Source organism: Geospiza fortis, unplaced genomic scaffold (assembly GCF_000277835.1).
Source record: "Geospiza fortis unplaced genomic scaffold, GeoFor_1.0 scaffold79, whole genome shotgun sequence".
In the NCBI taxonomy this organism is placed as follows: Eukaryota; Metazoa; Chordata; class Aves; order Passeriformes; family Thraupidae; genus Geospiza; species Geospiza fortis.
In genome coordinates, this window is record NW_005054408.1 from 2546560 (window position 1) to 2574534 (window position 27975).

A 27975-nucleotide genomic window follows, 5' to 3' on the forward strand; every position below is an offset into this window, starting at 1 on the left:
GGGGACGGCCGGGGGTGGCGACCCTGCCCGAGCCCTCGGCGGGCAGAGCCCCCGGTGCCCTCAGGTGTCACCTGTGCCCACGGGAGCAAAGGCAGCGTGTTCAGCGCCGCAGCTGTGTAACGTGTTGCGGCTGTGGAACAGATACAGTGTTTAGGGGAAGGTCCCCGCTTTTGGCAGGTTTTTCTTAGCTAAAGGTAACTGTTATACAGCGTGGGAATTCCGTGTTCTGAGCGTGGGGCAGCTCGTTCTGGCCTAAACCAAAGGGTGCTGCTTGCCGAGTTAGCCTGAATTTCTGAACTTCAAAAAACTTGGAGTTGTTTTTTGTTGTTGTTGTGGGTTTTTTTTTCCAACTTGAAGTAAAGTACAGTCCTTCCAGGCGTTTAATTGTTCTAACGGGAAAAGTTTTAGAAGATCCCTGTGTTTATTTATACACCACACATGCTTGTAACGCTTAGTTGCTTATTTGCATGTTTGGTTAGTTTTGTTGTGCTAGTAACTGATCAAACAGTGTGAGACCAAAACGGGGCTTTATGAGGGCTCTAAAGAATTGATTGTTTAAAGTCTGGTCTGATTAATTTGGCTTTAAAAGTTTAGTTTGTGCATAGATTGATTGGCAGTCCCGCGCTGAGGACTGCCCGCGGAAGGCGGTGTTACTGGCGGCCGGTTGCGATTACCGGGGCCGGGAGTGTGACTGACAACCGGAGCCGTGGGGCTCTGCAGGGCCGGGGCGGGCAGTGCAGCCCGGTGCATCGGGAATCCTGAGCCCCAGGGGGCACCCGGGTTTGGGATTTCCCTGCAGGGTCAGTCCTCAGGGAACACTCGGGTTTGGGAATCCCCTGCAGGATCAGCCCTCAGGGAACACTCGGGTTTGGGATTTCCCTGCAGGGTCAGCCCTCAGGGAGCACCCGGGTTTGGGGATCCCCTGCAGGGTCAGCCCTCAGGGAGCACCCGGGTTTGGGATTTCCCTGCAGGGTCAGCCCTCAGGGAGCACCCGGGTTTGGGATTTCCCTGCAGGGTCAGCCCTCAGGGAGCACAAGGATTTGGGATTTCCCTGCAGGGTCAGCCCTCAGGGAGCACCCGGGTTTGGGATTTCCCTGCAGGGTCAGCCCTCAGGGAGCACAAGGATTTGGGATTTCCCTGCAGGGTCAGCCCTCAGGGAGCACCCGGGTTTGGGATTTCCCTGCAGGGTCAGCCCTCAGGGAGCACCCGGGTTTGGGATTTCCCTGCAGGGTCAGCCCTCAGGGAGCACAAGGATTTGGGATTTCCCTGCAGGGTCAACCCTCAGGGAGCACTCGGGTTTAGGAATCCCCTGCAGGGTCAGGTCTGCCTGCAGAAGGCTTTGATGGTTTCAAACGCTTTACGTTTCCTTTGCTGCTGCTGCCTGTTACTTTTTTGTATGTATAAAGAATTGTATTCTGAGCAATGACAGGTTGTAGTTCACTTCCATCTTTCTCATTGTTCAGAGATTGTCTAGAGATTTGTTCATGGCATTTTACATAACAACTGAATAAATTTGGTCAAGAAATAAATGTTATTTTAGTTGAAAAGTTTTTCTGATGAAAGAGTTGATTTAAAAATCAAATTTTATTTAATATCTTTCAGGTAACATTCATAGCTAAAAATAAAAATAATGTTCTTACATTTCAAGTTTACTGCTGGATCTTTATGTTGAAATTTGTATAACTTCAGGGCTTTTTTCTTCCTTCCTGGCCCTGTCAGAAGGAGACATGGTTGGGATTATCACAGAAAGTGACTGAAAGTCCCCCACATGTTCCTGGTTTGGCTGAGGCCTGTGCTGGAGTCCCAGCTCACAGACAGCACTGTTTTATTTGATTTGGGTTTTTTTTTTTACTAGTGTGCTTCTTGGAGTAAGATGTAGTAAATGTGGAGTATAGACACACGTGCCTGAAATGCACCAGTGATTCATGTTTTATAGCCTGCAGCAATGGATCGTGTAAGACTCAAATCCTGTAGGAGGGAATTTGTATCCTCATGTTTATGTGTATTAAATGATGAATTACTTTTTTCCAGTAAAACCAAATTTTATTCAGAAATTTTCTTTTCCCTTCCTGAAGCAATAAAATACTGTTTCATTTGTTGCTACTCTGATTAGGAGCAGATTCTAAATATAGTAGTTGAATTAGTCTAAAGCCCCCGAAATTTTTCATACTGTAAAAAAGATAAACTTTAAAGATTTGTAAAAACTTGTCATCATAATTACAGATGTGTTTTTCCTATTGTATATTCCAAAGTGGAAGATGACATATCCTAATAACTGAGATATTCAGTGCCATAAGTAATGTATATGACTAAAGGAAACATCCCGGTGTAGATTTCACATGGGATGAAAGCAGCACTGTGCATAAGCAGAGTTTAGCTCCTTATCATTGTTACTTAACACTTTAGTGTGCACTAGTTAAATCAGTATCTTTATTTCAACTAGAAATATATCAGATGGTATTCATCACCTTTTGGTGTTTGTAGCGGATTCCCTATTGAATAAGAAAGCTCATGTCAGTATCCAAAAGATGGATTTTTTCTAAACTGTGTCCTTTCACTCACATGGAGTAAACTACTAAGTTTTATGGAAGTAAAAGCAAAATAAAACCAAGAGGTCAGTGTAGAAGAAGGAAACATAAGATGTAATGAAAGTTTGTGCTGTGCACTCTGTTGTGTTAATAACTCCACTAACATTGCTTTCACTTAATTTAATGCTGATTGCCTTTAACATTTACTAAACAGTTTTGAAAGTGACTGTAGCTTAGCCTGAGCCGTTTGTGATTAGCTGCACCAATTTGAAATGGCCAGTTTGGATGATGACAGAGCCTCCTCTGCGCATGCTTTTTTAAAATTTGGTAAGTGTGCAGTTCTGTGTTTTGTTTTTGTTTGTGGCTATTTAATTCAACAAAAAATAATTGTATGTTTTGTTTCATGCAGTGTTCTGTGTTAGTAGATCTTTAGCACTGTACAGTAGAACTTAAAAATTTGAACTCTTTCAGTAAAATTTTCTGAAAATTGTAATCTACTTAGATTGAAATCTACTATCAAATCTTCCTGTTTTGTTTGTTTAGTGTTCCTGTCAGTATCCCTCAGTGCAACCATCTCTGACCTCCAATTTCTCTTTTAAGATTACAGTCATGTGAAAGGTGCATTAGGAATGCTGTTTGCAATTTACTCCTAAAAAACCTCAGCGTGACAGAGTTTAGAGAGAAGTAAAATTTCCAGTCAGTCATTGGTTACAAAGTTGGACATTTGGAAATTAAGTGGAAGCAAAGTAAAGCCCCCTGGCACAGCTTCTCCTCAGGTACAGCAGAAGCTGGAATATATGAAGCTGTCATGGCCATTCCTGTGTGTTTTGAAGGGAGTTTGGGATGAGATGTATCCATTTGTGACACTCTGATTGGGGGAAACTCTTGTATAGTCCTTGTTTGAACTCAGTAGCAGTACAAGTGCTGGTGAGTGACCAGGTAAAGGGACACAACTGGGTGGCTTGGACTCCCCTGCCCTCCCTGTGGCTTCTCAGTTTTGCCTCTCTGACCATCAAAAAATATGATGTGTTGACACCGTTAAAAAAAAATCCCTACTCTTTCCTAATTATTGCATAAATATTTGATGTTTCTCTTTTATGATGCAAAATAATCATTTTTAGTAGTTTTAACACCTATTGTTTTGAATTCTTAGAAATGGCAATGCCTGCCTTGAATATCCTGAGTGGTTTCCAGCCTTGCTTGTAGCATTTACAAGGCTTGTGTGATAGACTTTGGCATTTTGGTTATGTGAAGCTCCTGTGTACTGGCATGATGGTCAGTATTTTATTTCTGGTGTTCAGTAGCATTTGTTGGTTGTGTTGTTAGTTACTGTAAATCCTGAAATCAGTAGTTTCTAGTAAGTGCAATGTACTTGATAAAGAGCTGCCTTCAGATGATTAGGAAATAGAGAAAGGACAGAATAAATTGGTGTGTATTTTTTTCTTCCTCCCCTCTGGTGATCAGTGAAGAAATGGTTGGAGCTGTGTCAGGGGAGGTTTAGGTTGGATATCAGGTAAAGGTTCTTCACCCAGAGGGTGGTTGGGCACTGGAATAGATTCCCCAGGACAGTGTGCACAGCACCAAACCTGGCAGAGCTCAGGAAGGTCTGGACAATGCTCTCAGGCACAGGGTGCCATTCTGGGCTTGTTCTGTGCAGGGCCAGGAGCTGGACTTTGACAATCCTTGTGGGTCCTTTCCAACTCTGGATGTTCTATGACTCTATGAAATACTAGTTGAATTACTTGCACAGTGTAACACATGATTTTTCTTGATCAATTATAGTTTTAAAACTTTTCTCTTTAATGCTATTTAAATTAAACTATTACATGATTTTACTCATTTTTACTAATTTGTTATTGTCACTCAACTAAGGTAATAATTCATACCTTTTGCTTACTTCTACTGTGTATTCAGGTAGAGGAATACTTTAATACTTTTCTGTCTGACTCTCCAAGCCCTTTTTTCCTGGTGTTTCCTTACCCTGTTTGGTAGAGCAGTTCAGTCTGGAAGGGTTGTCAGGATGTCACCTACTCCAGCCTCTTGCTCAAAGCAGGATCAACCATGAGATCATGGTTTCCTCCTGTATGTAGTGTTTAAAAATCCCCTTGTGATATAATTTCTTACACTTTGCTGTGAGTAGAAATCAAATCCTCTTTGGTCCCAATGACTTCTGTAATGTGAAGCTCTCACTGCCCTTACTGGTGCTGGGTAATGAAAGTTACAGTGATCTGAGATCCAGGGCTTGCCTCTGTCTCAAGTGTTTGATTATGTCCAGACCTAATGTCACATCAGAGGCTGTGATCAGTTTTCATTCTTATCAAATCTACAAAGAAATCTTGTGTTCTCAGCTTTTTTCTTTTGGCCTGGCCTGATATAATTATGCAAACCAACATTTTATTTTCTTATTCTGGCATGTGAAATATTAGAAATAAATTTCTTGCCATGTTGCTTCCATTTGTTTGGGATTAACTTTGTGGAAGTGTTTGTTTATATTAATTCTGTACCTTGAAGGATTTGAATAAACTGTCCTTGTTGAAATATGCAAGTCTTGCTCCATAGACTCATTACAGAATTCCATTCTAATTCGTATTTTTCTTTAATATCCACAATTACTGCCATCTTCAAGGATGTGTGTCTGTCCAAAGCTTCCATAAATACAAATTTGGGAACAGAGTTGTTTTAAAGCTATTTTGGGCATAGCTTCTGAATCCAAACATCTGGACAGTCCATATCTCTTCCCTGAAGAGCAGTTAATGCTAATCTCAGGTATAACAGGAATAAAAATGAGGTGGATGGGAAAGCAGCATCAGGATGACACAGTATTTTCAGTATCCAGAGGTTGTGCATATATAGGATTGAAATTTCTTCCTACTCTTTATCACTTTGAAAGGAATCTCTAATATTTTTAGTGATTATTCAACTTGAAGAGAGTTGAAATCATATTACTCTGGGACCTGTAAATGGTAGGAAATGAAAGGGGATTAGTTTTCCTTCAGATTAGGAATATAGGCATTTAGTCAGTGCAAGGTCTGAAGACAAACAGGGATTTAATTGGATTTGGGATCAAGACTTGGAGTGTTCTCTTACCAGACATTAATTACATTAACACAGGAAGTGACACTGTGATTTTCTATCAATTTTTTACTGATTTTGAAGTAGGTGCTGCCTGCAGCAATGCATTTGCGGTGTAAGGAAATAATGGGCACACTTCATTCTTTGTAGGAAGAAAAGCTGAATTCCCAAATAAGCTATTTAAATGTTGCATGGGATTGTTACACCACTAGACAGCAGACAAAATAGTAAATCAACAGAACAGGTTTTTATGTTCTTCCTGGCATACCTACTTATTTGCCTAAAATAAAACCCCCACTGTATGGTTATAATAAAATGATGTATTTATGAAAAACAGTATTTAAAATTAATGTCCTCATTCTGTTTCTTCTGGATGCTGCTGTACAAAGTGAGACCTCCAGGGTCCCATTTGCAAATGTCACTCTGTTATGTTTAGAGTGCTGCAGTCTTGCTGTTGTCATCTCTTTAATTTTTTTTCTTTAGTTTGAAAACAGATTTTAAATATGTAATTGAAAATAGCTTTCTATGACAGGTTTTGATCTTGCTGAAATGAACTCAAATAGATTTTGGATGCGACTGGAGTCAGGCTTTTTTTAGCCATCCTTAAAATAGCTTCCTCTTGTTATGGGCTCTCTCCAGAAGCTCAAGGAAGGAGCAGCTTCGTGTTTGTCCTGACTGTTCCTTGCGTTGATTAGGTTGTGACAATAATGAAATGCAATTTACCACATGATTTCTCCAGGAGAATGCTGTAGACACCCAAGCAAAACATAAACTATATAGATGCTAATAAGGAATTAATTAAGAATATGTGGAAAACTTTGATTTAAACAAGTTCTCCTCCTTATAGTAGGAGTAATTTCAGGGAATACTCAAAAGCATAAAACTATTTTTTGTCAGTTTTTCAAAGTTTGAATTCTGTTCACCTTTCTGTTCCATCAGCACTCTACTCTGACTGTTTTACTATATTTGTATTAAAGTTTCAAACATCTATCTAGAATAATGTAATTTGTGGTGACATTTTGACATTTTCATGCTTTCTGTTCTGTTTAATCTTCTTTCTGCACTAAGTTGAAATCTTTGAATGCTCTGAAATAGAAGAATATGCTTGCTTTTTGTTCTTGATACCTTTGTTTTGTTTCTCTGTTGGCCACAGAGGGTCACAGTTTGTCTGGTGAGTATTTAAATGAAAACAATTTTAGTTCAGGAACTTCTGACTTGTGTGTATGTGCCTGTGTGTCCTGGTGCCACCGTGGGGTGGGCAGCCTGCAGGAAGTGAACATTCTGAACCTCTTTCACACACAGAGGATGGTGGATATGCATGTGGCATTCAGTTAGCTAATCTAAGAGATAGAATCATTATTTTGCCTTTGAAAATTTGTAAGTGAATTTCTCATAAAATTGCTGCTTTTTATGCACTGACTTCCTGAAGATTTTTTTCTTTTGTGTATTCCGTCCTTTCACTACAACACTGTACAAGATTACAGTTACTGCAGCTCAGTGTATTGTGTGCTTTTGCAAGATAACTGAATTAATTGTATAACAGCATAAATTATTAATCATTTCATGGACAGGGATTCATAGGCTAAAAGAAGTAGGAAAACAAAATAGCTTCAAAAAATGGATTTAAATTGGTTCAGAATGTTCATTATTTATTTATTTATTTATTTATTTATTTTAATAGAAGATACAAAAGCTGTGATATGTTCCATTACAGAACAATTTCATTTCTTTTGACTTTGTTTTTTTAGGCAGTTCAAATACACTGGGCTCTCTGTGCTTCCCTTTCAGGCCCTTTCCCACATGCAGGTGTTTATTTCTCATTTAACCTCTCCCAAGGAGGAGAGGCTGGAGCGGAAGCTCAGATGGGTTGGTGGGCATCACCAGGACATCCAAGCAGAGCAGGCACCCAGGGCTCTGCCTGGGGAGGGGTGGGGTTTTTTTTCATTCCTGTGCTGGCAAAGCAAAGGCAATCTAACTTGGGATGAGGTTTGCATTCTTGAATGGCTGGACATTTTCTTTCTCCCCCAAAGGACTTGATTCATGAAACTTCTGTCACCATTCTGTACACATCCCAATTAGATTGGAAAGGACCTCTGAGGTCATCAACTCCAACATTTGACCAAACATCATCTTGGCAACTGGGCAGGGCACTGAGTCCCACATCCGGTTGTTTCTTGAACGTTTTTGTTTTTCTTCATTTTGTTTTCTTGATTTCATGGAGTGAGAGTCCTGGATATGGACAATCACGAGTCTGACGCCTGGGAGAGTGCTGGGATTGCCAGGGAGGCTCTGTGAAAAGGAGCACTCACTGTGTCCTGCCAGAACTGCTTGGCTGGCTGGGCTGCCCTGGCACTGCATCCCCTGAGCTTTCCCAAAGGGCAGGGTGCAGGCTGGGAAGGGAAATTCTCATTCTTCCTGTTAGCACATGGCTCTTGTGGAGATCTTGCCATCCAGAACACTGAATAAAGCCCAAGTGATTTGTGGGGGAGAGCAGGATGTTACTCTGAAATTAGAAGTTGGAAATGGTTCACCCCAGTAATTTTGAATGGGTAGCTCATTTCAGCTCTCAGTAAAAGTGACTTTTCAGGTGCAGATAGGGAAGTAGTGAGAATGAAAGTGAGGATGAAAGATGGGGATTTGATAGCATTGGATTTCTCTGGAATATGGGTAACTTGAGGGCTTTATCTGTTGAATAACTTGTTTAAGCTTTAGCTGCATGTGGGAACAAGCCAATCCCTATTCTGACATGGCATCAGCTGGGCTGACTCTGATGGGTGCAAACAGGGTTGGGCCAGGTGAAACACTGAGGGTGTTGAACACCTTCACCATTTTAGAAGGCAGGTAGGGCAGTAAGAATTGAATATGGTGTACTTTTGTCCCTCTTCTGTTTTCCTATGTATTTTCTGGAATTTTCTCTGTAACATACTTAAGTTCTAAGAAAATGTTCATAGGATATTCTCAACATTTAATAGTTCTCTTCAATAATTAACTCTACACTTATGTACCATTTGCTGTACTTCAGTATCTACAAGGCACTAGAGATACAGGGGGAGGTCTGCTTTGTGTAGACAGGTACTGTAGAAAAAATTCTCTGAGACTGTAGAGAAAGCAACTTTTCTGTTTCAACTGAAATTTGGTAAATTGTGTTCTTGTATAACAAAAATGAAGAAATACCTTATCACAGTAATTCTTAGCAATATTACAAATATGAAACTGATTCTGATCTTGATTTTGGTATTCTTTTTTCTTCTAATTTTAGGTTCAATTTATGAGCCACTTAAATGTATTAACCTTCCCAAGCCAGAGGGGGAAACTCTGTGGGATAAATTAAATCATTACTATAGAATTGGTAAGTTAATAATGCTTGAACTAACCCAGATGTGAGTTAGAATTGGTATTTGCATGATAAATATCAGCTCTACATTATTTCTACTTAAGGATAGTTCCCTAAACTTCTGTTAGAAGTTTGGAAGGTGCAGAGAGGAGGGCTGAGTTACATTTCTTTCTGTAAATCAAACTGTCTGTTGAAGATCCAGTTCAGGTGTAAGATTGAATTTAGAATTATTTTGGGTAAAGGTGTAGTTTAGGATTGTAGCATTGACCAGAAAGAGCTGAGGAAAAATTTAAATGGACAAAAGCTTTTTTGTAGTACTTGGAACAGTCTGGCAGTTCTTTTTTGTTATTAATGGTGCTATAATGTATTTTTGGTTTTGGCAACCTGAAAATTCCTGTCTTAATCTACTTTCATATCAAGATACTGAGTTAAATAATTTAATTGTCCTTTCTCCTTGCTTACTCCCCTCTACTTATATAAATATTGATACAATCATCTGGCCTGAGTTAAAAATGTAATTTTTATGAATGTAGAGTTCTGGAGAGTTTAAGCATTTAACTGATTGGGGGGCAGTTGACATACTGTAGTCACTTTTTTCTGCTGTTTTCCTTCCACAGAAAGGAAGTTACTGGGTTGCTTTGTAGAAATTCTGTACAAAGTGGGTTGTGCTAGAACAGAGTCATAGAAATAGTTTTGAATACTGCTGGGGTTTTGTGTGAGAAGGTCTAATTTGAGTGGCTGAAAAAAACAATGTAACAAATTTTGTGTGTGTTTCTCCTTACTTTTCTTTCCCTTATTTTATCTTGTGCATGCTCTAACAGGTTGTTTACGCCTTGATCTGTTCCTGAAAATCTATTTAGAATCTGGAAGAAATATAAATGTTGTTAACAATCTTTTTTATTTTTCCTTTTTCCAGTTAAATCAACATTGCTGGTCTATCAAAGCCCAACCACAGGTCTGTTCCCTACCAAGACTTTTGGGAGTAACCAGAAGGCAAAAGTCCATGACAGCCTTTACTGTGCTGCCTGTGCCTGGGCACTGGCCCTTGCTTACAGGTGAGTAACTTCTACCCTCATGTCTCTGCCAGGTTACCCCTCTCTTATTCAGTTCCCTGGGAAAGTGTTAAAAGATGAAGCTTTACAAAAAATAGATTTGTAAACCCATAGAGAACGGCGCATTTCCAAATCTGGGTAAAAATATTTACGTAGGTGCTAGGTTAAAAATGTCACTCTACTTTTGGTAAGTAAACATGTTTTCATATAATGTAATTGGTGCCAGTATTTGTTACAGTGGAATCAGTGCCTGTTACTAAAAATAGAGCTTCTTCTGGCAAATTGTACTCAGGGGGACTTTTAAATCTAGTAGGAGAGTTCAGGGCATTGGCAGGCTTGTTGCTGGTCCTAAGAATCATTTACTTGCAAGGGACTGGATGTTATAATATCAAGAAGGACTTTTTTTTAATTCTTAAGTTCTGAAAGAGGAATGCTTGTGTAAATTGCCAGACAAAAACCCTTTTATTATTTTTACTGTTTTTAATGAAGGAGGATGACTAGGGCTGTAAATACATAGATATGAGTGAGGACACCACTATGCACCAGCGTTAGCTAAATATTTAATATTCCAAAGCATCAATGTGTCCCTTTTTTCCCCCCACTGCTGCATTTGCAATTTGTTTTGTGAGTTATCTCTCTGTGCAGGCGCATTGATGATGACAAGGGCAGGACCCACGAGCTGGAGCACTCTGCCATCAAGTGCATGAGGGGAATTCTCTACTGCTACATGCGCCAGGCCGATAAGGTGAGACTGCGCTGCAGACACGGCCTCACCTCGCTCCAGGGATTAATTAAACTGGGGAACAAATCCTAAATACACATCCTAAATACAAATCCTAAATATAAATCCTAAATTCACAGTGCTAGGAGGCCCGAGCTCAGAAAAGCTGCTTCATTGTTGTTGCAGCATTGTTTTAAGGAGTACATGTGAGCATTTTGGGTAGAAAAGTGCGGAGTACACTTGAAACTTCTTTGTGTTCATTTTGCAGTTATTTGTTCCATTCAAATATTACACCATTAGTACTTGTGGGGGGTTTTATGTCTTTTTATAGTGATTAATTGGAAGGATGTAGAACTACTTTTTGTTAAGGCTGGACAGGTTTTTTTGCACTATTATCTTGGTTATTGTGTTTGTAGTTGTTCTCTTTACCTATGTGATCATTTTGATTTTGTGCTTGGTTTCTTTAGCAGACATTTTCCAGCACTATTTTACTTTATGACATAACTTCAGAAGGGCGCACCTTTCCAAAATGAGTAAGGAAACAGAGTAGTCTACTTATGTTGTAACACAGTCGATTTATTCAGCCCTTAATTCTCTTGTGAATATGCTCTGAATTCAGGCCTTCTTATTAAAATTTGGTGTGGTGGACAAATTTTGCATAGTGGTTAGCAGCAGATCTAGAAGTAGTTAAATATACATATTCTGTGTGGTTATTTGAAGTTTCAGTTCACTGACTTTTAACTGTGTTATTAGAAATAGTTTTCATGTAAGTCTATAGCTTCCCTCACAGCTGAGCACACAAACTGAAATGGGAAATCCACAGGTATGGGGTATCAGTAACAATAATAATGAGCAGGTATTGCCACTTGTATCTATGCTGACATAGATTTTCTGGGGGATTGGATTGCTTCTTGAGAGTCTTATATGTTTAAACAATCTTGACATAAATTGATCTTGTTACATTTCAGCCGTCGTTTTTCTCTTTGATGTGCAGTTTTTGTTCTGGGGATGAGGAGTGCCCGATAAGAATAATGAGCATTAAATAACCAGAGGTGTCCCACTGCTGGCACGCTGCTTGTCTGCTTTTGCCTTGATTACTACAGATGCTCTTCTGTTCCTACAGTGTAGTAATAAACAGTTTCTGGTAGCTAACAGACAGAAGTCAAGCTGGACTTTATTCTGAGAGACTGTGTGGCCTCATAAAAGGAAGATGTTTTTTAGTTTTTTAGTTCTATTTGTTCAAGACATGACTTGAGCGAATGCTGCTGCTTTTAGCAAAAATGCAAATGGTGCATTCTATTGCCAATAAACATATGAGTCATGACCTGAAGTATATTTAATGTATTTGTGGAGTAGACTCCACAATGTAGTACTTGTTTGCTTGTTCCGAGGCACGTGCTGTGTTTTGTTGGTAGAGAAGACAATCTTAGGAAGGTAGCATCAATGTTGAAAATACATTAAACACTGAGTGAAATGTGGATCAGGTACTGGCATTATGGTTGGAAAATTTTAAAATTTGTTGGAGAGCAAAGCATGACTTGAAGAGTTATGGAGTTATCTTGGTTTCATTTAATTACCAGCTATAAAGTAATTGTTCTGAACATACACTGTTGATGATAAGGTTTGCATAGTGGTCAAATCAAGAAATTTATTAGTTTGGAAATAATAACAATAGTAATAATAATTTAAATAAGTTCTATGGTGAATTTGTGGTTGCCAAACATATTGAAATTATTGTCTTTGATTTTATGTTTTGCCTTTCATTCACCTTTAGGTTCAGAAATTTAAACAAGATCCCAAACCATCTGCATGTCTGCATTCTGTGTTCAATGCAGAAACTGGAGATGAGGTCTTCTCCTATGAGGAGTATGGACACCTTCAGGTAACAACATTCATGTTGTTGTAAATCCAAGTTTGGCTGATTTTTTAATAATATTATCTTCATTTTTCCGTACTACAGCTGTCTCAGTTTGGTTAGATTTGTGTTAGATGTGCTGTGTGTGGTAAAACTGAGTCAGTTGCCTTTTGCATGTTCTGCTGAAAACGACAGAGTGTTTTGAAACATAACTGAATGGTTTGCTTTGGTCAGAAGGGGCTGAAATAACTGGGAGATTGTAGAGGTAGATGGTTAGTTGTTTACAAAGTTGCTTCTTTTTGAGACCGACAGATGGCTGTCAATAAATAATCCTGGCAAAAGAATGTTGTAGTCAGGAAAGTGAAAGATTTAGTGTAATCTTATGGTGAATATTCCCAGTTTAATTTTCCATCATTTTGAGCAGTTTTCATTCATTTAATGTACATTGACAACAGTTAGGAATTGTTCACTGCTTTGCATAGTGGTTCCTAGTCAGACTAATTGCATAACTGATTGTTTTATTGTCTCTCATTTTCCAGAGTTTTAATCTTTACTTCTTTTATTTCCTGTTCTCTTTACTTTCAGACCCACCTTTCCTTTCATGATCTTGTTGTTTTGCATTCCATAAGTCTGCACACACCTTTTAGCTCAGAAATTGCTAGTGGAATTATTCAGAACTGACACAGTGGGTTGATGATTATTTCATTTCATGGTGACAGTATTACTTAAATAGTTAGTACAGTGAATGTGTTGGATTCAGAAATTGTATGTTCTGGGGGAAATGCTTTATGGAGTTATCTTAAGTTAGCATTTTGGACTATGGGAAATTTCATGAAAAGGCACGTTTTGTCTATGAGAGGAGACAATCTGGGGACCTGGGGAGCACTGTATAACAGTTTAAAGTCTGCTTTTTGTGGCAGCTCAACCCTTCCCATAAACATGAATGCACATTCCCATCTGTCATCTTCATATCTCAAAAATTAGAGGGTTTTCAGCTCTGTGGAGACAAGAGTACAGAGTAACTGAGAGGGCCCAGCTGGGAAACACTGAATATATTATGTAGCCCTTATTGCTGTATTTGGTGCTTTTCAGTTTGTATTAAGACACTGTAGTCAATTGTCTTTAAATATTTATAGATCTTTAGAATTTGGACCAAATTTTTGATCTGCTGTGTTCCAGATAAGAGCCCTTTTTTTTTTTTTTTTTTGTGTTCTAGAGGGTTTCTCTAAATTTCATGTAATGAGATTGTGGGTTTATACCTCATCCTGTGATAAGCTTAGTTTCTCTATTGAAGTTATAGAAACTCTAAAGTATAGGAAAGTTCTTTAATAAAAACCAAACCAGCAGTTTCCTTTGATTCCTCGATGAGTTGACATTATGATGCTCATCTGTTCAGCTGCTGAAGGTAATTGCTGTTTACAATAAATGCTGTGTATGGGTACTAAAAAATACAGTTTTTCAATATCTGATCATATCTGAATGTTGTAATTCTCCTCCTGTCAGCTGACAATGCCAAAATTCCCACCAGGGCAGAAGGGATTTGCTTTCTGGGTGTGCTGTGCACTATTCAATATGCTGCTTGCCTTTCTGGTAACCTCCTGGCTAGTGAGTTGTCATGTATGGAAACATGAAAACAGCTTGGGACCAAAGTGATTACCTGTGGGTCAAAGCATGTGCCTAAGGGAGAACATTTTCCTAGCACAGTCTGAAATTAAAAAATCATAAAACATCAGAAGTTCTAGAGGACAAGGCTTGTTTGTGCCACCTTTTCCTATTGATTGTTTCCACATCATTAGATGCAGGCTTTTTTAGAAGCAGAAGTGTGTTATAGTGGGACCATCTTTGTTAGTGAATTATACCATGTTTATTTGGTTTACATGACTCCAATGAACATAAAGTTAATTACAGGTTCCTTTCTGTGTTTAATTGCTCCAGATCAATGCTTTGTCATTATTTCTTCTCTATTTGGTTGAGATGATCTCTTCGGGGCTGCAGATTATCTACAACACAGATGAGGTACAAATTGATTTTCTGTCCTAAAACATACTTCAAATTGTGTTTTTTCTGGCTTTTATTCCATTACCAACTGTAAAGTAATTGTTCTGAAAATATGCTGCAGGTATTTTATGCTTTGAGTGGAACTCAGAAAAAGTAATGGAATGAATGGATAGTGAAATAATAGCTAAAAAAGTGTTAGATGTGCAAAGAGTAAATGTAACATGACATTGAAAGTTTTATAGTTCTCTGCTGTTTCTGATAGCTGCAACGTCAAGAATTAGAAGGTCAGAGTTCCGACATGTTAGGACAATTAACTTCTACTTACATTGCTCTCACTTTTCACATTATTTCAAACTCTGTCAGTTCACGCTGTCCAATGAAAATTCAGTATAATAAATAATGGGGTTAATTTTCAGGGAAGCTGCAGGGCTTTCTTCAAACAATATGAATATGGGTGTTAAGAATTTTTGCTGTATCTTTAATTGAAAATAAAAGAATTTTGTATCATAGTAAGGGATGTTTCTAGAGAGTGTTAACTCCTCTGTAAATAAGATAATAATAGCCTTGGCTTGAGTATAAGTCATGTCAGGACAACCTGCTGGCCTGCTCTAAAATGAGGTTATGTTTTGAAACTGGAATAGAAAGCACAGATGTATATACTTTTTTAATTCTTTTTTTCTCCAATTTTCTTAATCTGGATTTGTTTAAATTTACTCTGTTCTCTTTGATAGTTGCTGCTGTATTGCCTTAAAAAGCTTAAATGTGCTTGCAGTACTACTATTAAAAAGAAAGATTTTTCCACTAATAGTGAATTTGCATTATTTTTGTATAACATATATCTTCAGTAATCTATTTTTTTAGATAATTACAAAACTAAATTTTGCAACATGTCTTCTTTCTTTCTTAGATCATATGATAGGCCTATATTATTTCCTCTGAACTGCTTTTATATCTGTGAGGAGGCAAATGTATATAATTAAGTATTTAATTAGCTTGATATATAATTTATGTTATCCTCCAGATGTTTGCATTTAATTACAGATTCTGCAGAAAAAGTGCATGTTTATAGACTCCAGTCAGTGGGTATTCTCCTCTTCCTTGCCAGGATGTCTTTTTCCTAGCAACTGTCCCCTCTAAATCTCTGCACTATGGACATTCATACTCAGATTTTTTTCCACAGAGTTGCACTTTCTGTTGGGCTTTGTGTGGATAATTCTATGTGGTGCTATTTGCTCCTTCACATAAATTTCAGTTATTGATAGACCATGGGAAAAGCCACGCTCTTAATATTTGGGTGTTCTGGCTTCATTCAGAGAAATTTCATTTTAATACAGCCAAATGCTGAATTACAGGGATGAATATACTGGGCATAGCTGAAGAGTGAGACAGAGTTTTCTTGAAAGTAGTAACTATGACAAGATCTAATGTGCAGATAATTGTACACCTCATAGTGACATTTTAGCAGAGACATTAAATAAAGAGAGACAGGTGTGTCTAGAATTGTAATATTGGTGATGGACTGGTATTAGCTAAAAGAGTAAATATAAAAATATAAAGAGTAAATCTGAAATAGTAAGTTTTTAAAATTTAAAGAAAAATGGAGAAAAAAGGCAAAACAAAGGTATACAGGCAAATACCTTTCAGTAAAAGATTGGGGTTTTGTTACATAGGTCACTGAAAAAAATCCCCACCTGACAGTAGCAAAGTGGATCCTTCTCTGTAGTTCCTCAATATGGTTATGTTTATAGCCATTGCAGTATTTTCTTTTCCACAGTCCCCTGGAATAATTTGGATGGGAGGGGAGGAAATCCCTGCTTTGGAGATGAACCAGTGTAAATCTTGTGCTTGGGGTTATATTTTCTCTAAGCTCCAATCTGTGGACTCTTTAAAGTGAACTATAAAACTTAAGCTCAATTTCATTTTTCTACAGTCAAGCAACTCCAAATGTCTCTTTCAACAGTGTAAATCAGGAAAAATTATCTGTTGAAATAAGTTCCCAACTATAGTTGAATACATCTTAAACGCCTTAACATACCCTTCAGTGTTTTGGTATTCAGCTGAAATGTGTTGGTCCAAGAAGATATTTTAATTATAATAAATTGATTTAGGGTTTTATTTGTGTTTATAAAGGAATGTGTTTGAATCTGCATAAATATATATTATCTGTAGCTTATTTAATAAAACTTTGGCATATCAATTCTCTTAAAATGGATTAAGAAAAAGCACCAGGATTTCTGTGTTCTAATTTTGGTTTGGTTTCTGATGTTGTTAGTATAAAGCTTTTTTAAAATGTAAAAATATCACCTTTTTGGATATCACCTTCTTGAAGAGCTTTTTGGAGCTCTTCAAATATGTGTCTTGATATGAAATCATTTTTATTCCTGCCTTTGTTGCAACTTCTGTGTAAATTCACACTGGCACCTCAGCTGGGACAGCTCTTAACATATTGTGATTAAAAACTGGTTTTAAGGAGAATATTTGAACTTGAGAACATCATCCTTTGAGTTGAAACAGAAAAGGATGGAAAGAACAGTTGCAAGAATAACAAGTTTATCTTTTGGAAAAAAACCCAGAAAATATGTACTTTCATTTTCCTTCAGTCACTTTTCTTTCCTGTAGGTGTCCTTTATCCAGAATCTTGTGTTTTGTGTGGAGAGAGCCTATCGTGTACCAGACTTTGGTGTCTGGGAGAGAGGCAGCAAATACAACAATGGCTGTCCAGAGCTGCACTCAAGGTAGGTGAGCAAATGTAGCTCTGTTAGCCAGAGCAAGTAAATCCATGAAAAGAATTCATAATGGGGTAAAGCTATAAATAATAATGCATGAAAATACTGTTTGAACTAGGTTAAGGTTCTCAAAAGACTGAGGGATGTATTTTGGGAAAATGTGAGGATAATTTCATCATGATATGCATGCTGAAATAACCACATGGATGCTTAGCTATTTGAGTATTCAAATTCCAGTAATTATGTGCAGCTGCATGTATATAATTCTGAAACTTGTGTTCAGAGCAGCTCAGGGTCTTGAGGCATGTGGAATGGGATTGGAATCATATTAAAAAAACTGGTTAGGAGTATCCTGCTTTAAAAAGGTGTAGAATCATGAGTTTAGATTTTCTCTTCTGCACTGGGGAGGAGATGCTGTACACTGGAGAGCAGCCTGGTGCCAAGCTCTTTTCCAGGTTCTTCAGATGCTGCAAGTTCTGAGCCCTGTCAGAGACAGGGAGCAATCCTGGGAGCATTTTAATGCTGGAGTTGTCCTGCTCACCTCAGTGGAATCACTCATGTGCTCTCTGCCTTGAAGGATCAAATCTGTAATCTGACAACTTGATTCTTCCAGTCTTACTGTTGTTTCCTTCACTTTTTGACTTCTGCGGTTTTATTAATCATAAAAATGGCTATAGCTTGGATATCTTTGGATTTTGAAAACATTATTGATCATCCTTATTATCAAGGGCTTGTAAAGAATACACATTTCTTCCAGTCTTCAATATTGCCAAAGAAATCTGTCTTGTCATTTGAGAATGAATTATTTTTCTTAGCCCACAAGCAGGCATGTATATTTTAACCTTTAGATATACTTACATGTCCTTGCAGCAAAACTATTAATGTAGGGGTTTTTTCAGGGCTTTTATAGAACCTTTTTATCAATATGAGAACTAAAAAAAAAAAAAAAAAGTAAAAAAAATTGGAGTTGTTGTTATATAATCTGCTTTATGACTTTGCTGATTTTCTTTTCTCCTGCTATGTCTGTAAAATTGTCAAATGCCAAACTACATGAGCTACATGACTACATAGAGAAACAAATGCTTCTTTCCAGATCTCACCTTGTAGAAATGTGCAAAAGGAACACTGAAACTCCTGTGTCTCCTGTTTGCAGCATTCTGGTTATTCAATGTGTGAATTTCCTTCAGGGAAAACTGAGCATCTTTTAAACAGATGGAAATGGGCATGTTGTTTTATCTTAATCTAGGCTGACATTTATAGGTTGGTTTTTCTAAGTGTAAAGTTTTGTGAGATGGACTGGGCCAATCTAACAGATCATTGAGCTAGCATAAGGGGAAGCACAGAGCTTGGTCCTAATTTAAGAAGTAGACTTTGGTCATCAGAAACAAGTATTGCCTCTATTTATCATTCTTGGTATACATGTGGATACTCTGCTTCACTGTAGAAAGCTGGTAGGCAATTTCCCTGGTTCTCATAAATCAGGAAAAATGGAAGGGCAACATGCATCAAAAGACATTTTTAGATATTATTGAGGAAAGCTCTGGGTACACTGAAATATTCTTTATACTTTATGTTCCAATTGTATCTACCAAAGAGAGCTATAAACCCCCTTTTGTTTTAAATTGATGAAGCAATTAGGAATATCAGGTCTACTCACAAATGATGTATGTGGGTCTCCTGTGATTATGGACCCCAAAGTGCTCTCTTCAGGGACAGTGTTAAGGATGGTGCACTCCTGACCCTTAAAGTCTCCATACAGGCTGTGTTTGCTTTCAGAATAAGTAGGTAATTCTTGTGTTTTATTGAAAGAGGCTTTCTGTTCAAAGATATTTTACAGTTGGAAGTCTGTGAATAATAGCTGCACATTATGGCCCATGTTAAAAGATGCAGATATTTTAAGCCTTCACAGTCTCAGTACAGCTCCAAAGACTTCTGATAAATGATAAATAGCAGAACACTCTGTGGAGCACGTCTGCACTGATGTATGCAAATTGATGTCTTTTATTGGTTCAAAGGCAAGATTTGTAACAGCTTTTATTGTAGTGTGATCCCTTCCCATATGGCTGAACTTGACAGAAATTAATTTGTCCTGTAGCTGTTTGATCCAGCTGCTCTGCAGGCATTGCTGAGTAGCTGAGCAAAGTGCCTCTGACACCTCCCATATGCACCCTGAGAATCAGGAAATCACCAAAGTGCAGCATCCTCATATCCCAAATCTGGAGCTGCAGGGCCTCTGTCTTGCTCTTCTCTGGGGTTATATAGCACATTGCTATAGTGCTGTCCTTCCTTGCTCTTTTTTGGGTTATAGAGTTACAAAATTATTAGTGATTTAGAAACTTTTTTCTTGTTTGCTTATTTTTCACGTCTGCTTGATGTTCCAGTTGAAATGCACAGCATTCAGATGGAGGCAAGAAATTGAACAGGAGGAGGATTAAGAGTGGATATACTTGAAGGTGTATTTTGATTTACATTTGCTAAAAATATGCAAATTTTAGTGTTTGCCCTTAGGTATTTTACTGAGGGGTTGAATCCAACAATTAAAAAGTAATGAGAATTATGAATGTTGTTTAAATGTGTTTAGTAAATGTCTTTTAGCAAGCTGGAAGTGGTTTCTCTACGTTAGTCTCATCTTCCCCTGCCCTAAATATGGCTCAAGGTCAAATGTTACCCAGGGCATTTTGATTGCAAGGCTGCTCTTGATAATCCTTGACAATTAAAATAACTGGCAGATCCAGTAAGGTCTGAGAATTGCACCTGGTGAGGTTCAGTGGGGACATTAAGAAGAAGCCTTTTCATTTGAAGCACAGAGAAGGAAAGAGCAGGATGCTTAAAACAGAATCTCCATCCCTGGAGGTTTGTGAGACTTGTCTGGTACAGGCTGTGGTTTACTTCGATTGGTCTTGGTTAGATATTGGGCTTCAAGTGAGGTTTTGTGTTGGGCTAGATGGGTTCCATATGTCCCTTCTGGCCAATGACTTCATCATCCTGTGAAATTTTTAGAGGAATATTTTAAGAGGGTTTGGGTGAGGTTTTGCTTTGGGCCCATCTCCAAGAAAGCACCTTTTTCTCCAGGCAGAGTCCCACAGGTCAGCATGGTCTATTCATAGTGGCTTAATGAGTGGAGGAAGGAACACATTTATTAAAATGCATTTTGCCATTCATTCAGTTAAGACACTCCATTTCTTTTGTTACTAAATTGTAGAGTCTGAGGAATGTATTTTCTATACAAAGACACAAGCATAATGTTTATTACAGAAGCTCTTTAGCAATTTTCCCAACAGGAAGGCATTAATCAGTAGCAATGAAATGAGTGTGAAGTGTGATCACAGTCCTGAAGAGTGCTGTGCTGTGATTGTTCGCCCTTCTAAAGACACACTTGATACAAAGGCTCTTCACAGACTTCTTTCTTCTTTTAAAGGACTTCCTCCTGTCATTTACCCATAAAACTTTTGATAATCTAAGTAGTACTTATGTGTGTGTGGTGAAGAGAGTGATTGACAATGTTGGGATGTTTAGATGGTCGCTGGCAAGAGTAATTGTGAGAGTAATGAAGTTTCCAGGGGCTTTCAATAACTAGAGGTAGAAAAATGCTGATAAATTACAGTAAATTACTAATTTTTTTACTACTATTATTGTAGAATAATGATTGAGTCTGCAAAGCAGAGATGATTTCAAGGAAGGAATACATGTTTGCCTTGAATTTCATTCAAGCAGTATCATCCTATTTTGTAGACAGATTGAGTAGTTTTATGTTATCTGAATACCAATTGAACATTTATTACCTCTCTACCTTTTATCAGTAAATTTTTTCTCACTCTGAAAATAGATCATGTTGATATTAAGACTGTTACTTGAAAGGAAAATACGAGATTTTAACATGTGATACAACCTCAAATTTGCAAGATTTCTCTGATTTTTACCTTCTGTATATGCAGTTTGATAATACTGAATTCCTCTGAAAAGTTCTGTTCTGAGTCATCATGTCAATTTATTTGGTCAATGGCTAGGTGATAATTAGAATAAAGCAATTTTTAGAACAATTACCTTTTTTTTCTTTAGGTATTTGAAACAAAGCCAGAATAATAATTACATTCCCAGCTCTTTTGAGTCAGTTTATTTCTTCATCTCATTCTGCAGCTCTCAAAGCTTTCAGCATCAGAAGGCACCAGGCAGAGGCATCTGCTCAGAGCAGGCTGTGGTTAAGCTGGTTCAGCCTTCTCTTGTTGAGCAATTAGAACTGGAACCCAGGAGTATCATTCCTGGCAGTGTTTCAGAGAGGAACATGGGGGTTTATAAATGATAAAGTGTGAAATCAGTCTAAAGTATTTCTAATACTAGAATCAACACAGGTACAGTAATAGTTAAAAAACCAAATTCTGGAACTGCATTGAATTATTTTCATTATTTTCAGTATTTTCTGTGTAATCATAATTAGACCCCATATTTAAAATATGAATTTGTTTGTAATCATTTGAAATTACATATTTTACAATAATAGATAGTAAAAATCAGTTTATTTAGAGTAAGGTAAAATGTTTACTTCCATGCCAGAGTGCTGCATGGAGTATAAGAAAATAAAGATTGAAGTACAGTCCCTGTTTGCAGATTTCTGCCAATTTAATTGTTGTCAAGTTTTTGGTGGGGGGCTGGATGATGAAGTTGTTTGTCAATACAGTCACAACAGCTTTTACATAGAAGTGGGGAATAGTTAGTGCTTATTATCTGAATATTTATCTATAATTATGTATTCTTTAAAACGGAGAAAAAGAGAAGTGAGACTGAAAGACAAAGAATGGTCCTTCACTTTTTTTTATAATACTCACAAGGAAAATTGAAAATGACACTTTTAAAATGAAAATACTTTGTTAAAATGTATTTTATTTATACTGTGGCATTTACATAATGGTTAGTAAATCATTTTAATATAGAATTTGATTTTTAAATTATATAATTATTAGTGATTTTAATCCACAGTGTCTTAAAATGTGAGTGCTAACTTGAAGTCTTGTTGATGGAATTTCTGGGTCCTGTTTTCTTTGTGATGAAGTGAAATAAAAGATGTGTCACTATATGGTTGACATATGAAAATCCTTCTGTTGTGAATTCAGATTGATGAGTTCTTTTATTATATTGAAAGCTAGAAATCAGTCTTTTAAAGTTTAATGCTTGAGAGCTGGTTTGAGAAATTGTGCTGAATTAAATCCTCTGTCTCTGTGCTATTAGCAAGACCTTGAAATGCATAATGCCAATGTCTGATAGCAAGGTGAGCACAGAAGTTCTTTTGTGAGATGGTCTCTGACATTTGAAGACAAATAAAAATGCTGAGTAGTACTTCAGAGAAAAAAACCCAACCTACCACCAAAACAACCCCAAATCTGCTGCATCATCATTTTAGCAACATAACAGTTAAGCATGAAATTCAAATCAAGAAAAGATCATGGCACTCAAAGCTGTCAAGTGTGTGAAGTTATAGCCTGAGCTTGAATTGTGATACCTCTGGGTTTTGTTTTGCTTTTTCCTCAGCTCCGTGGGACTGGCAAAAGCAGCTTTAGAAGCAATTAATGGTTTCAATCTCTTTGGAAATCAGGTAATAGAAGTCTTTGTTTTCCCTCCTTTGTTCTTAGCAATAATGGTTTACAGGGTGGATCAGAGGATATTTAGAAGAACCTAGCACAGTTTGTTAGAGTCCAGCTTTAAAGAAGGTCAGCAAACTGCTTGCTGCTGTTTCAGGTACAGAATTTATCTGATAAAATCATTAGTGCCCTTTATATCAAGAATCACTTGGGATTTTTCCTTAGAAAAATTCTAAAGTGGTTGTAGCTTAGTCTGAAAAAGAATTTTGTTGCCAAAATGTTTTTTTTCCTTCAGAACTGTATCTGTTGCTGATACTAGAATATACTTCCCCCTTTAAGCGTTACCTTCCTTTTGTCTGCTTCCTTCATGTGCCTTCTGATCAAGACTTTAAACAAGCTGCTTTTTACCTTTTTACCTGTTTTTAATTTCAGTGTGTTGCACATCTGTAAAGTCTTTTCTCATCCTTTATGTGGCTTGGATCAATTAGGGAAGCAAGCCTTTTCTGAGATCCTTTTCTATCTGCTGTGTATTCCCCTTCTATGTGCATCTTTCTCTTTGGTGCTTTACCTACAGTAATCTGTAGCTAAAATCTTCCAAATTAATGGTTTAGAAAATGTATATATGGAAGAGAGATGCCATGCATTTTGAAAGCTGATGTCAAGTGTTCAGAACTAGGAGGTAGTAAGGATCTTCAGTAATGGTCACACTCTGTATATGCATTGTTATTCTTTCAGAAATGACATTTATCTATAATCTTTAGCTTCCCAACACTTTCAAGCACCAGTAAATGTGGCTGTTGAGGGTTTTTTTTTTTTCTTTTGCTGAATTCTGGAAAGGATGAATAAATTGCTGAAGCAAAACCCATTTAAATGCTTTGAGAGTTTATTTCTGAGATCTGTAGTTGGCATTAACAGAACTCATTTTGACCTTCAGTCTGTGCAGAGTTTGCCTTTGTGCTTAGCTCCAGCTGTGTTCCAGTGGCTTTGAGAAATCCCCTTGAGCCCCTCAAGAGATTTGTTTGCACCTGCAGCTGCACAGGTACAACCTGCAGAAATCACAGCAAGAGGAGCACATTAAAGGCTGACAGAGTTGGGCAGAGTTGTTTGTGTATGAGCTGCATGCCCTCTACTGGGTTGGGCAAAAAACAATTTTAATTTTTTTTTTCTTTTCATAAATCAAGTCTCTGTAAGGTATTCTTACTCCAGAAGTTTACAGCCTTTAGAGAAGTGAAAAATAGTTCATTTGTCAAACAAGGTGCTTGTGGGTTTAGGGAATGCAAATGAGGCTGCTCCTGAACTCCCAGAGAATCCTTCCCTGCAGCACAGACTTTGGGACTGCACGTGGAGGCAGGTTGTGTTCAGAGTTTGTAGGTGAGTTTAGAGAATTGTGAATAATCAGAATCTGGATTAAGAAGGAAGTTAAAAGCATCAAAGCCAATGTGATTTTTTGTGTACATTCTTATTGCAGCACTAGTCAGTGTATATCTTGCTGAAATGACTGAGAAAACTGATTATTTTCCATGGGGACAGTGGAAAAAATAGTTCAGGGTTTTGTTTACCCTAGTAAAGCAAAAGCTGTGCATTTTTTTGATAACTATATATAATTAGAGTGCAGTAAAGTGTAAGTAAGTATAAAACCCTTTGGAGAGCATCTCAGTGGATGTTGGCACTGGCAAATAGAGAAGGGTGGTGAGGTATTTATGTAGAAACTTCACTGGAAATTGAAGTTTTTAATAATTAGAATGGTGGGCTCTGCAACAGTCTTCCTAGGAAAGTAGTATACCAAAGAAACTGGCTGTTGTTTAGGAGAAATTTGGTGGATTTATGAGAATTTTTGGGATTTATGACCATTAGTGGAATGAATTCACATTGACTGATATTCACATTCTGAGATTCATTATCAGTTGCAACATACATGGAGATACCTGTTCATTAACAAACCTGAATTTGCAAGTTGCCTACTGGTAATAGTTCTAAATGATATTGATTCTGTTTAAACTCTGTCTCAGCCAGGGGAATTTTTTTTTAGTGTTTCAGGAAGTATCAAGAAGTTGACAGGGAAATACAGTGTACAATTACTGATTTTAATTAGGAAGTAGATTTTACCAAGGAGTAGATGTTGATAATGCAGACCTTACAATAACTGAAAAGCAGACCATTTTTGTTTGCTATGCAAGTCCTTTTCCAAAGCAGTACCTGTGCTGAATATCCAATTGTTTGTGTTCTAACTGACTTGTAATGAAATATTCAGCATCACTGTTTAGAACATTTCCTGTGTTCACAGGGAAGAACAACTACTCTTTTTTGTTTGTCCGTAATACAGGCCTCATCTTTCAAGTATTAATAGAAGAGTTAACAGCTTGAATGAATCATATAATTGCTAATCAGTGATAAAGCCATCTAATTTTGGCTATACTTCAATATACTGAAAAATGAAAATATTTTCAACTTGATGTTGTGCTGTGTGTTCTGATTAAAATTTTCAGCAATGACAACATAACCGAAATTAAACACAGAATCAGTGAATCTCAGCAGGATGCACCAAGCTTCTTCCCTTTGCCTTAAACAAATGCAATGCTGTGTTCCAGGGCTGCTCTTGGTCTGTCATATTTGTGGATTTCGATGCCCATAACCGGAACAGACAGACCCTGTGCTCCCTGCTGCCCCGGGAGTCAAGGTCTCATGTAAGTCATTAAAGAAATTCACCTCAGCAGTGTGTGGGGGAAACAAGTGCATATGACCTTCTGATCTGCTTGATGAATGTGAAATTTGCTGAGAAGCTGTTAAAGTTCTGCTTTTTAAGTGTCACTGTGATGTGGTTAATATGGAATTAATATGATCCTCTTTATCTTTTTAATACTTAGATTAAAATGGTAACCTCTTGGTAGGTTTCCAGACAATTTTAAAATAAAATTTGAAATAACTTAAGTGAGATTTGCAGCCTTGGGGATTTGTTTTTCTTTTGGCCTAGTTTCTACTATACACAGTGTCTGCACTTTTGAAACCCTTTGTTTTAGCTTCCATTCTTTCTTTTGTCTAGGAAAAAAGCCTTTAAGCTTGGCTTATCATAAATTGCTGAATATGAACAATTTCTTGTTGTTATAAACTACCGTTACAAATGTATTTCCTTAGTGAGTAAATCTAAATGACATAAATATAGATTAGTTAAAAAAACATCTATTTCAGTGCTAGCATCAAAGGTAAATTTGGTGGTAGAGAATCAGTAATTTAAAATGAGTGATAATAGCATTCTGCTTTTTTATTCATTCTGGAATATAATAGCAGTTTTGTTCATGAAACAGACTATTAATCTTAAACATTAATAGTTTACTTATTGTGTAGAAGAATTATAGCAGAGTTGTAGTGCTGGATAATTAAAATAAAAAGCACTGTCAGCTACTTCTTTTATACTCAAATGGTCTTTTCGAACTCTTGCTGTTTGTTATTTGCTGGAGACTTGAAATATCCCAACAGGAGCTGATTTTATAACTTATCCCATATTAAACTTATCCCTTTGTGTTCTTTTCTTCCTTTGTTGGATTCATGTCAGTCATATTGGCAGAAATTTTAAATTGTTAAACATCTTGACTATATCAGCAGAAAATGATATTTTTCTGTTTGTTTCTGGAAGCTTACCTGTAGAGATGATGCACTAGTTAGTAATTTTTCTAGTGTTTTTGATTCATAAGAGATCCACATGGTTCCTGAGAAGGTTTCTCATATTTTTCCCTGGAATTATTCCCTTATCTTCTTAATTGTAAATCAGACAGGCTTGTTTGTTCCAGTACCCTAAGAATGTTTCTGAAAAAGCTGTTCAGAAATCATGATTTAATCATAGGTACTTCTCAGCATTGCATCTTTATGAAATATTTGTACTTCTTTTTGAGCATATGACACCCAAATGTTTGTGTTTCCTCCAGGAATAATCTGGAGAATGTATTTAAAAAACAAAGAATCCTGAAACACAAAGTTTTATGTTTTTCAAATGTTCCTGCACATTATCAGCTGTAAAACAGGTGACATTCTGAATTAAATGAGTTATCTTCTAAATTGTATATCTGCATATTTGGTTTGTAGTTTATCTTGATACTTCCTAAGAAGTCTTATTTTGCACACCATTTTCTATATTAGCACTATGATTTTGATAAGATAATGTTCCAAATGTATATTTCACTTAGTAAGTTAAACAGTCTTTGTTTGTGCATCAAATAATTGTCAGGGATCTAATTAAATTCGTAATGTCATTTCTCCCTCTCCTACAGAATACTGATGCAGCTCTTCTGCCCTGCCTTAGTTATCCTGGATTTGCTTTGGATGATGAGGTTCTGTTTGGTCAAACACTAGATAAAATTACTAGGAAGTTGAAAGGCAAATATGGGTTTAAGAGGTTTCTGAGGGACGGCTACAGGACGGCGCTGGAGGACAGGACACGGCGTTACTACAGACCAGCAGAGATCAAGGTAAATCCTGCCCCCTGACACCCTCAGCTCCTGCAGCCACACTGACCAGGGACTCCCAAAGCCTCCCAGGCAAGGAGATGCCCACTGTAATTTGCAGCTGCAGTTTTAAGAGATTGCTAAGTCAGCATTGAGTCATTGGCTTGTTTTGTAATGAATGTGCTTTCATTTACATTTAGGGTACAGTTGATTTCACATAACAAATAAGGAAATTATTTATCATTTCATTTAATTTCACAGCTGACTAAAGTCTGAGTGTGTGGAAAGCAATTTTGCTTTTGATCACAGTATTTATCAGTGGAGGTTATCTAAATGAAAATTTATTTATATTTTCCCCCATAGTTTCTCTCTGAAAAATGAAAAGTAGATTATTTAAATATTCTGCTTGAGAATGGGCCACAGCAGATATAAGGGCACGGTTACAGTGCCCATAGAATTAAGTGATACTAAATGTACTAAAATATTTTTGCATTCAAGTTTGCCTTTTGTTGCTAGGAAATTACTCTGCAGGATTATTCACATATATATTTACTTAAATGAAAATGATGAATTGTCTGATGAATTTTTCTTCTTTGCAGCTTTTTGATGGCATTGAGTGTGAATTCCCTATTTTTTTTATTTTCATGATAATTTATGGTAAGTATAGCTGTACATTCCTG

General features: G+C 37.2%; 1 protein-coding gene across 2 annotated transcripts in view; it reads left to right on the top strand.

Annotated features, from left to right (window-relative positions):
* Positions 1 to 1734: 1734 nt before the first annotated feature.
* PHKB (phosphorylase kinase regulatory subunit beta) overlaps positions 1735 to 27975 on the top strand; it is a 65286-nt gene continuing 39045 nt past the window's right edge. The window contains exons 1-13 of one of the 2 annotated variants that reach the window (XM_014309174.2): positions 1735 to 1984; positions 2743 to 2855; positions 6754 to 6771; positions 8860 to 8949; positions 9851 to 9989; positions 10632 to 10731; positions 12482 to 12589; positions 14498 to 14578; positions 17180 to 17295; positions 22810 to 22873; positions 25448 to 25543; positions 27122 to 27319; positions 27895 to 27952. In XM_014309174.2, the coding sequence (XP_014164649.1) occupies positions 2801 to 2855; positions 6754 to 6771; positions 8860 to 8949; positions 9851 to 9989; positions 10632 to 10731; positions 12482 to 12589; positions 14498 to 14578; positions 17180 to 17295; positions 22810 to 22873; positions 25448 to 25543; positions 27122 to 27319; positions 27895 to 27952 (1123 nt within the window). In that variant the 5' untranslated portion in view covers positions 1735 to 1984; positions 2743 to 2800. The remainder of the gene's footprint in view (positions 1985 to 2742; positions 2856 to 6753; positions 6772 to 8859; positions 8950 to 9850; positions 9990 to 10631; positions 10732 to 12481; positions 12590 to 14497; positions 14579 to 17179; positions 17296 to 22809; positions 22874 to 25447; positions 25544 to 27121; positions 27320 to 27894; positions 27953 to 27975) is intronic. The other variant, XM_005426261.2, reaches the window with a different exon arrangement.